The sequence below is a fragment of the Eucyclogobius newberryi genome, unplaced genomic scaffold, assembly GCF_026437365.1.
Source record: "Eucyclogobius newberryi isolate DKJ021-1_F unplaced genomic scaffold, fEucNew1.0.hap1 SCAF_14, whole genome shotgun sequence".
Lineage (NCBI taxonomy): Eukaryota > Metazoa > Chordata > Actinopteri > Gobiiformes > Gobiidae > Eucyclogobius > Eucyclogobius newberryi.
In genome coordinates, this window is record NW_027315768.1 from 16,866,531 (window position 1) to 16,876,567 (window position 10,037).

A 10,037-nucleotide genomic window follows, 5' to 3' on the forward strand; every position below is an offset into this window, starting at 1 on the left:
GAGTGGTTTAACTTTAAATCTACATTAAATACCAAAGCACAGTGAAATACATTGACTATATCCAGAATATCAGTACCAGAATGCATAAAACGACTGATGGCAGTAATTTAAATGTTTAAGTTCAGGATTAGCTTCTTTTAGCCTTAAAGACCAAACAAGACAGAGCTGAAACATTAATGAACTGATATGATGCAACTTCGTGCATTATAGCTTACCGTGTCTTAATTTAACGCAAACTATTTATCAACGATCAACTACAAAATATGAAAACACATAACAACAGCAGTAACACAGAGCAGGATGGTGTACCAACCGGCAGTGTTTCCTGTAGAAATCCTAACCCGATTCACAAAGCAGTTAGCACATCAAGCTAACGATGGCTACACGGAAACCGACGGATCATGTGATGATGTACGCGCATGCGTGAAGAGGCGTAGCAGCCACTAAATAAACATCATGGATCTGTTATAATATCGATAAACATGTGGCAAATTAATACATGTTCCAGGTTTATATTTTTATTGCCCATGCTCATGGCTCTTATAATTGAACAGCAGTGAATTTGCGTCCGATTACCAGGATTCTGTTTGTAATATTCCGAAACCACCACACGATGGCCCCCTCTCCTGTTAATGGAGATCATGGCTGTATTATGATGGAGAAGAAGAGCGATACCTTAACGTGTTGGGGTCATGGATGTATTATTGGTTGGGGTCTGTCATGGATGGGGTACCACCCACTACTATTAACTCGAAAAATAGATATTAATGCAAAGAAAAAATACTACACAATGTGAGTATACTTTGTAAACCCCCAAGTAACAGAATTCACTCTTTTTTTTAATTGGTTATTGTTTGCCTAATGTTAAGCCTAAAGTACTTGATGGTTAAAACATCTTGGTAGTTTTCCCCGTGTGCAATCAGTTGTTCACGTAGGTAGATATAAAGGCAACCTAGCTAGTTACAGACCACCCATAATGTAGAAAAAACACATTTATTATATTTTTGTACATAATACAGCAACATTTACAGCAGTTGTGCACCATTACATAGAGGCTAAAAACTAAGCAGCCTTCAGAACCTTTCTATGATTGTGATCTCCTTTAAGCAAATGTACATTAGGCCTACATCAAAATCAAGCACATTTAGATGACTTCACATTGATCACAATACAGGAGTATATTCTGTGACAATATCTGTCATTGTCCCTGAGCTTTGTGATAAGCTCCATAGCAGAATTGAACTGAGCTTTGTTTTGCCAGAGTAGCCCTAAATTAGAGCAATTTTAAGTAGGCCTATTTATGATGTTTGGGCTTGACCACATCAGGAAATAGGCCGTTATACAGAAGGGGGAAAAAATAAATGATAATTACTAACAGTTCATAACCAACAATAACAGGCTCCTAAAAGTCTGGACTGACGTCGTCTTGACATGGGCCTGAAGACAACACAACGTTATCCAGTCCAATCTCTCCACCAACACCACCTCCTCGTTGAGCCTCAAAGATGATCTGGCAAGAGTAAGTGCTGTGTTATTATTATTATTATTATTATTATTATTATTATTATTATTATTATTATTATTATTATTATTATTATTATTATTATTATTATTATTATATTCAACTACACAGACTCTACACATTACACATTTCTGATCTTAAATCAGGTCATCAAGTTTCATATGGCCAAATTAAGTGATACGTACAATTAGGGATGGAAAAATATGAAATGTTCATGAAAACCATGACCAAGAATACCATTGTATGAACAGTATATAGTGGAGTTTTATAATGCTTAACAAAAAAAAGGACCTCTTAACTAAAAATGTATTGATGTTTGATATATACATACTGTCAAGAAGCCCATCCTGGTACTGAAAACCTGGTATTGTAATACTACGATATGACCTTAATACTGTTTATTGTCCCATCCCTTCCTACTATGTTGATCAATCAGTATATTTTAAGTTTGATTTACCGTTTCTGGTGCCTTCTCTCTCCAGGCAACAGTGAGGAACTCTGTCTGCCAGGCCTGGTTTTGGCTTAGACTCTGCTCCCAGATTGGATACACATTGTTATCAAGGAGGACTCTAAGGGTGCCAACATTTTGGCCCATGATCCGGAAGTCAAAGGTGAGACAGAAGCTGCCCTGCTGGGCCCGATCACTCAGTAGCAACGTAAGCTTTGCTACTTTCTCTTGCTCTCCCAAGAATCCACTCACGGCCATGTAGTACTCAGCCCCTTAAAAGATCATATGTTCATAAGTATTTCAATTACTCGGTCACTCTTTGGTCATTCTGTGATGTCATTGTTTTACCATTATCGTGATACGCTACGCTCCAGTCCATGTTATCAGTCTTGTCCTGGACCCACTCACATGCGCCCTGATCAAAGTTACAATCCATGATAAACTCTGTGGAGGCAACAAGTCTTTATTAACATTATAGTTTCCACAAAAGCAGTTTTAATATTGTTTTTCTTACCATCTTGAACTGGAGCTATTACAATTTCTTTGACTTCTGTGGTGGGGCCAAACACTGATTCAAAGTCCTCTGAAACTGCTCATGGGAATTAAAGAGAAAAATCATTGTGCATTTTCTTAAATTATAAAATACATTTCACAATTACCTCCTGGAGGTAAATCTTGGAACTTATAACTTTTTCCCATTGCAAAAAAAAAATGTAGGTTTTTATAGGAAGAACTCTCTTTATTATGAAGGAAAAAGCTGAGAGGGGCTTTTAGCCAGCAGGTGTAGACCTGCCCTGCCGTCACTCATGTCTTCAGAGGGAACTAAAAGTTGAGGATGAAACCCCTGAAGCGTTTAAATGCAGTTTGAACAACCCTCCCCCCTTGTAAGAGTCAGACAAGTGACAGCTGGGGTTATTGAACCTTCACAGCCGCACAGGCCTAGTGTTAGAGAAGCTGGAGGGCTGATGACAGACTCCCTACTCGGAGTCAAGTCTGTTTGCACAACAGCTGTTTTGGGAAACATAATAAAAGGCTTGCGGGCTAAGCTGCTCTCGAGAGATGAAGCTAGTTGTATCCGTAAGCCTTCACATGCCAGGAGAGGAAAATTCCTTGCTTGAGGTGATGGATGTCTCCAGGCCTTCCTCATTTGAGTTTTTTCCTCAGATATATGATTTAATTCATAGATAAATACTGACTAAATGGCATCCTGCCGTAGATGTGGGGGGGTCTTGGAAATGAATGTAATGACACTCACTGAACACATCTCCTCTTGGGTTGAGCTGATTGTCTTCTTCCTCCCCTTCTTCCTCTGCAATCTCCTTTGGTCTCACCTCATCTGGACTCCCAATGTAAACCTCTCCATCATAGTCAAAAGGCTGCTGCCTGAACTTTGGGGGCTCTGTCCCAACTGGTTCTGGGATAATGTTTTTGATGTCCTCGTTCTGATGTTTGCCAAACTTCACTGGGGAGTCAGGGATGACTGCAGGAAGCAAGGCATCTGGATTAGACATTACAAGCAGGAAGCCTACAGTTCAAATGTTACGTTGTTTTCATGTTTAGCGGCTTACAAAACCTAGCACATTACTATTTTTATCAATCGCATTGATAAAATCTTGGGGTGTTAGTTTTGCAAGGCCATGCTGAATGTCACATTTATAAAGCCTTTAGGGTGCTTACAGCCAAAGCAATGGCAGTGATTACTTTAACATCTCACCATTGAGAAAATCATCGGGGTTGCCTCCTGGTCTTGGATTAAATGGTTTGACTATAAAATAAAGGTATGTTTAATTGAGTGTCCATTACTAAAGAGTGTTATTATTAGGCACACCCAGTTCCCAATGTTATATAAAGTGGGCCCACTGTAAATGCAAGCCAGGTTTGCCAGAGAACTGGCATCTTGTCAATGTCCTATTTTTACAAGTGTGTTTTTAATCTGCAGGTTCAAAAGGCAGGAAACTTAAGACTTAGTTTAATGTTTCTGATCCCACCAGTCACGATGAAGGGTAAAACCATTTTAGATTTGTTCTGAATAATAGTTTTTGATTTTATTTTGTAATAACCACACAATTACTTTATACAGATTCAGGGCCAAACATTCTCACCTGAGCATTCAAATCCATTGCCTCTGAATCCAGCCTTACATCTGCATCTGTAAGATCCTTGAGTATTGAGACAGACTGCATGGTGGCTGCATTTGTGTGCCCCAGTCGCACACTCATCCATATCTGGAACCACAAAAGTTTTCCGTAATAAGCAGTGGGAGAGAAGAATTGTTCATCACGTTTATGTTGTGCACCTTACCTACACAGTCATATTTGCCATCAATGTATTTGAGGTCGTAGCCTTCCTGGCACTTGCAAAAGTAGCTGCCAAATGTGTTCACACACTGTCTATTATAGGGGCATAGATTCTTGCCAGTAACACATTCATCCACATCTGACGTAATGAAAAATAGGCCAGTAAATATTTGGAACCAAGTCTTTCATAAATGTACTTCAACTTGATAATGACACCTTTTTACATTTATCTCTAAACTCACCGACACATGTCCTCTCATCTTGTCCCAGTTGCAGGCCTGTAGAGGGGCAGAGACAGCGGATCTCCCCCTGAACCTCCTCACAGCCATACTGACAGTGAGCCAGGGAGCATGTCCTGGAATCTTCATTGAAGCAAAGCCGCATAATTACAGGTTTACTAAAAGCTTTAAGTTCTGCTTTTCCTTTGTGTTTTAACTGTTACTTACTTGCACAAGATCCATCAGGCATCAACGTGTAGCCATTCAGACAGTAGCACTTGTAACTCCCATGAGTGTTCATGCATCGATGCTCACACGGACGAGGTTTCAACCCACACTCATTTAAATCTGTGAAAAATATAGATCAATAATTTGTGTTCAAGAGATTTACTGCATTGATCTGCAATTTACCTTGATTGCATGTCTTCCCAGTGTATCCGGGGAAACACTTGCATTTGTTGGGACCAACACACTCTCCATGTTTGCAGCCGTGCTCACACTGAGCTGCAAGAACATTTAGCATGAAAAAGTGACCACCAGAAATAGTTTTGGTTGGAAAATCCCAGACCACTGCTTCCTATTAGACAAAACATTGTGATTCTGTTCCAGCCAGACAATTGCAACACACTGTACAGAAATGCTTAAAGTTGTTTTTCTCCTAAATTGAACAATTACCAGTCTGCCTATGAACATGCACATGAATGTCCAATGACCCATCATTTGGAGCATCAGAACTGTTCTTACCTTCACACTGTCCTTTACTGTTTTTTTGCCAGCCGTAGCAACACTCCAGTCTCCTTCCATAGCGACACACACCTGGTTGGCTGCCAGTGAGGACTTGCCTGTAGTGACTTTGCAGAGAATAAGTAAGCTATTATATCTGGCATGATGTATAATTCAAACATCTCGTTTACAGTTTATTCCAGACATGAAATCATAAATCTGTGCCAAAAGTGATCTGTCATTTCATGTGCAGAGGGTAAAACGCGAGGTTAAAGCAATCCATTCCACGTTATGCCCATAATTATAGTTTTGGTGAAGTGAAAACATCCCTATAAAGTTACACAGTAAAAGCAGAGACTCATGGAAAACAGTAAACAGCTGACAGGATGTAGACTTTAGGTTAAGAGAAGCAGGCTAATAATACACCTTAAGTATGTGCACAATCTTCTATTTAACTCATTGTAAAATGAGAACACACTGTAAAGTTATTTTCAGAAGCACTAAGAAACTCTAGCTTTACATTCATTTTTCGTATGTAACTTTCTTAAGGGGCTTTAACATGTAAATTAGCATTGATTTTGGGCACCTTTCAGTTACAATGCTACATGTGCATTGGACTATATATCACAGTTTAAGCTCCGTGTCATCTTCCCATCAACAACTCCATAACACTGAAGGATCTATATGTTTGCTGCTGTTTCATGAAAGCAGCTTGGCTCCAGTGGGTCTAAAGGGAATCTGAGACAAGAAATCCACCAGAATAGCCTCTCAAATGAGTGTGACAGGTGCTTTTCTGTTATTAACAGTTGCTGGGCCACATTTAGCTGGAACTTTGTTCCCACAGACTTTCTTAGTAAATACCTAAGTGACAAAAATATTGAAACCAAAGCCAAAGAAACCAAAGGGGAAAAAAAAACTTTTGTCTTTGTCTAAATGATTAAAAATAACGGCAAGCATTTGGTTGCTGTGGAACGTCCTATTTGAACAAGTTGCAAGCATTTTGTACTTTAGCTCTTCTAGTTCAAGTCTTGATTGGAAAAAGGACATCATTGTAGATGATCGGCTCTATTCCAAAGCGATACTATGAAGATTATGTATGCATAGGTCCTTCCCACTATCATTCAACTCCACAGATTACATATCTGTGCATATCTGTCTGGCTAATGCAAAATGAATGGAAATTTGACTTACCTATTAGCCTCTGCACAGCCTGAGTAGATGTGCAGCAAAAGAATCAGAGTACCGACCAAGTTTAGCTGCTGCATGTCTGTAACCTGCAAGAGCTTCGTTCCCACAGGTTATCTGTTATTGTTTCTACTAGTCCACTCGGGGGCTTAGACTCATCAAGGTGCTTGGTCAGGAACCAGAATGCTATTTCCAAAGTAACGACTCCTCTGGGAAAAGTAGTCTCCTCTGGGGAAAGAGTCTCCAATTGCAGTTGACTATATTCTTTGTGCCATAATTCTTTTGCTTTTCTTGCTGTCTGAAATTCCAGCCTGGAGTGACTGTGAGGAATAGGTTGTGGAAGTAGGAGTGGGTTTACCAAAAGGGGGTTTGGGGAGGTGTGGAAGGGGTGGGGGTGGGGATTAGCTTTCAGGGTTCTCCACTACGCACAAAAAGTCCATATTAAACTTTCTTCCACCCGAAGATTAGCAACCTTTTCTTCCATTGCAGTTTTAGTTACTCCTAAATTCAACTTAGCAGATTTCCTTTATAACCGTATCATTACAGCTGCGAGAGGCGTAGGCCTGTTATTAGCGGCTGCACTCTCGTTGATGTCTCTCTCAGTCGCAGGTTGCATGTTAAAAGCCCCTCAGATGCAAGTTTGACCGTAAAAAATGTCTAATGGTTTTTTCACACTTCCAGGGATCCAATTCTCACATCTGTTTCTGCTCTGCTTAACTCTTAAAGATGACAGGTCGGGTTCCTGGTTTGTTTGTTGTTTCTCCCATTTGTTATAGTCTGAATAGCTTAAAGAAGTCTCATTATGCATAAAAAAAGAAGAACTATCACAATTAATTACAGGGAAGTGGGTGGGGATATGTGTATGTGAAAAGAGACAAAAAAGCACTTGAGCTTTGAATGCAGGACAATACCGGATTATTCAACACCATTATAACATGGGTAAAAGCTCATGGAAGTGAATTTAATAACAATACATTTAACGTCACGGAATTATGATTATTTTGTTCTGATTCTGATTTGTATGAATGACTCAAAATTGCCTTTAGTTAATAGTATAAAGCTGCACAATCAGGACAATGGAAAAGAAACAAAATACTAGAATATCTGATCAATGTTTATGATGTAGTGGTTTTATTTAGAGTTTTCTACCACAGAAAACCATAATTTCTTAGGCTAAAGATAATGTTTCCTTGTCTCTAACATAAAGGCATTTCTATTGTTTGTATATTGAGAGGTTATGGAAAATGTAGTCTCTTTTGAGTCCGTCTCCCAGGCACCGTTTAGTTTATGTTCATCCAGGTCAAACATGTGGACTTACATCCCAACTATAGGTTTGCAACTTGAATCCGTGCATGTGACATCTCAAGCATCCTGATCATGTAAACTGACCTCTGCGTAGTGACTAGTGCATGTGCAAGGATGTCACTCATGTGTAATGAAGTGCTCATCCTTGCAACGGCGCCCTCATGTGTTCAAGATCTGTCGATTGCAATAAGGGATATTGTGGAATTAGTAGTTTTTTGTGGCACATTTTATCTACACAAATTAATCATATTGTCTGTCTGCAAATTAGGGCTGCAACTAACGAGTATTTTAGTAGTCAACTAGTAAGCGAGGATTTTTTTGTTTCGTCATCTTTGTGCATTGAGGTTTTTAAAAATACATAGTTCATTCCTTTTCCTATTTACACACACACACACAATTAAAGCCGCGGTAGGCCTTCGCCACCGACGCGACCTGTTTTGATCGCGATTGCCATTCTCTTAGACTTTATTCTTTAGACTTTATTCTTTAAACACCCTCCTCCCTGTACCTATCTGCAATGCACTTTTTTAATGGCGTCTTGAGGAGAATATAAACCATGAGTTTCAAACAAATCAGACAATGCTGAGTTTTTCACACAATGGGTAGGGGGCGCTATAGAGTAAATTTGTTACATGGGTATTTATTTCCAATCAGACATAAAAACGCATTAGTGAGTGAAATATGAGCTCCGCAGATCAGTTCCATTAGGCGTGACTTGTCCTTGAAAAAACAGGAAATTGAGGGCGTGTTACGCAGAGACCGTGAAGAATATCAACATTCTTTTGAATATTTATTAAATTTCAATGTCTTTAGATGCAAAAAGTTTTATTTTGATCTCGATTGGACAAAAAACCTTGGACAAGTATGATTTAAAAAAAAAAAAAAAAAGTCAAGCGTGGCAGTGCCACTTTGATTCGACATGGCTGACTTCCTGTTTATCATAGAGCGTAGATGCTGCCAGGTGTGTTTTACTCGTCAAAGGTCAGAGGTCAAAGGTAGCTCTATCACAGTCCCAAGTGTCATGTGCCTAGGCCAAAGATTAAGCTTTTCATGTTTTTTCTTTTTTGAACTAGGCGTTCTCGCAAGCTCCATATTATTCGAGTTCGAGCCGGGCCGATCGCGTCTATGTCCCATGTGGGACTTTTCATCGATGTCCAGGGTGTCAAAAATGCCCGAGCTGTGGCAAAATGACCATGAATGATAATAATAATAATAAGAAACCTGGCAAGAACAAAGACTTGTTGCATTCCATTCCATGGAATGGCTCGAGCCAAAAAGAAGAACGTTATTTATTAACTTAATAAATAAAGCTATCCTTAATAGATAAAATCAACATTTATAAATGTATTTATGTGCATAAGAAAACATATCACGGTCCTGTGTTAAGTTCCCCTTTTTTGTCACTAGAGGTCCTTGTCTCACCATGTACACCGTGTATATCTTGACTGACAAGTTAATTAGAGCCAAGTCAGCTCATATTGATCAGGTGATTGAGTTACACAGTTCCTTTTGAAAATGACATAACTTCAAGTTTACTGTCTTTAGAGTGATGCTTTAAAAAAAATGCTGTTTTGTTTGCAATTTATGTAGCTCTAAATTTAGCTATCTTGACTTGTTTCTTCAAAATTCCTAGGGGCACTTTTTCATTATTTATGAAAAAAAGAAGCAAGAAATCAATTGCTGACTCAGTTCACTATCGCATCACTGTATTAAGTAAGAGTTTGACTATAAAAGGAAAAAGGAGGCAGTTGACGAGTTATTTTGAAAGTGACCACATCCTGCTTTGAGTGACGCGTTTATATAGGCTACAAGAAAGGTGAATATGCACCACATCAATCAACTATTCAGTATAAAGCTTCTTTAGTTTAGCTTTGCCCTACCAAATGATCAGCAAGGCAGAACAGTGATGTTTGCACAAACACAACAGTGACAAAGGATTACCGGTAAGTCTACCATTAGAGTGTGATGTTGACATTGTGCAAGAGGTTAGAAGAAGGCACATACCAACGTTAAGGTCATGTGATTTCATTGTCACTATGAAACCATTGCACTGGTAAACAGATAACCTTAAACAGATAACTGTAAACAGAAAACTGTGCTTCGGACTCTTATTTGACAATCTACCAACGCCAAATACATTCTGCATATGGGAGCTTATTTTGAATATGTTGTAAATTAGAGTCCCTGTCCTCCTCCTGACCTACTGATCTCTAGCTGCTGAAGCTCCTCTTTGGTCCAGGTGTTTGTGCTGGAACATCTGCATCACACTGATTACACACATTATATATTGAAAGCTTGTTGTAGTGTTTGGGTTGGACCTAGATTGTCTCTTTTTGTTG

At 39.1% G+C, this 10,037-nt stretch overlaps 1 protein-coding gene across 2 annotated transcripts; it reads right to left on the reverse strand.

Moving 5' to 3' along the window:
- Positions 1-979: 979 nt before the first annotated feature.
- Positions 980-6,732, reverse strand: egfl6 (EGF-like-domain, multiple 6). Of its 2 annotated transcripts, XM_072444574.1 has the most exons (13): positions 6,400-6,732; positions 5,230-5,336; positions 4,897-4,989; positions 4,714-4,833; positions 4,510-4,629; positions 4,272-4,406; positions 4,073-4,195; positions 3,685-3,735; positions 3,226-3,450; positions 2,485-2,559; positions 2,319-2,414; positions 1,980-2,242; positions 980-1,510 (listed from the first exon to the last, which is right to left on the reverse strand). In XM_072444574.1, exons 1-13 carry the CDS (start codon positions 6,471-6,473, stop codon positions 1,403-1,405), a joined length of 1,590 nt encoding a protein of 529 aa, XP_072300675.1. In that variant the 5' UTR covers positions 6,474-6,732; the 3' UTR covers positions 980-1,402. The 2 variants fall into 2 exon arrangements, with proteins under 2 accessions (XP_072300675.1, XP_072300676.1); XM_072444575.1 differs by lacking the exon at positions 3,685-3,735 and having other exon boundaries at positions 6,400-6,730.
- Between the last annotated feature and the right edge of the window lie 3,305 nt (positions 6,733-10,037).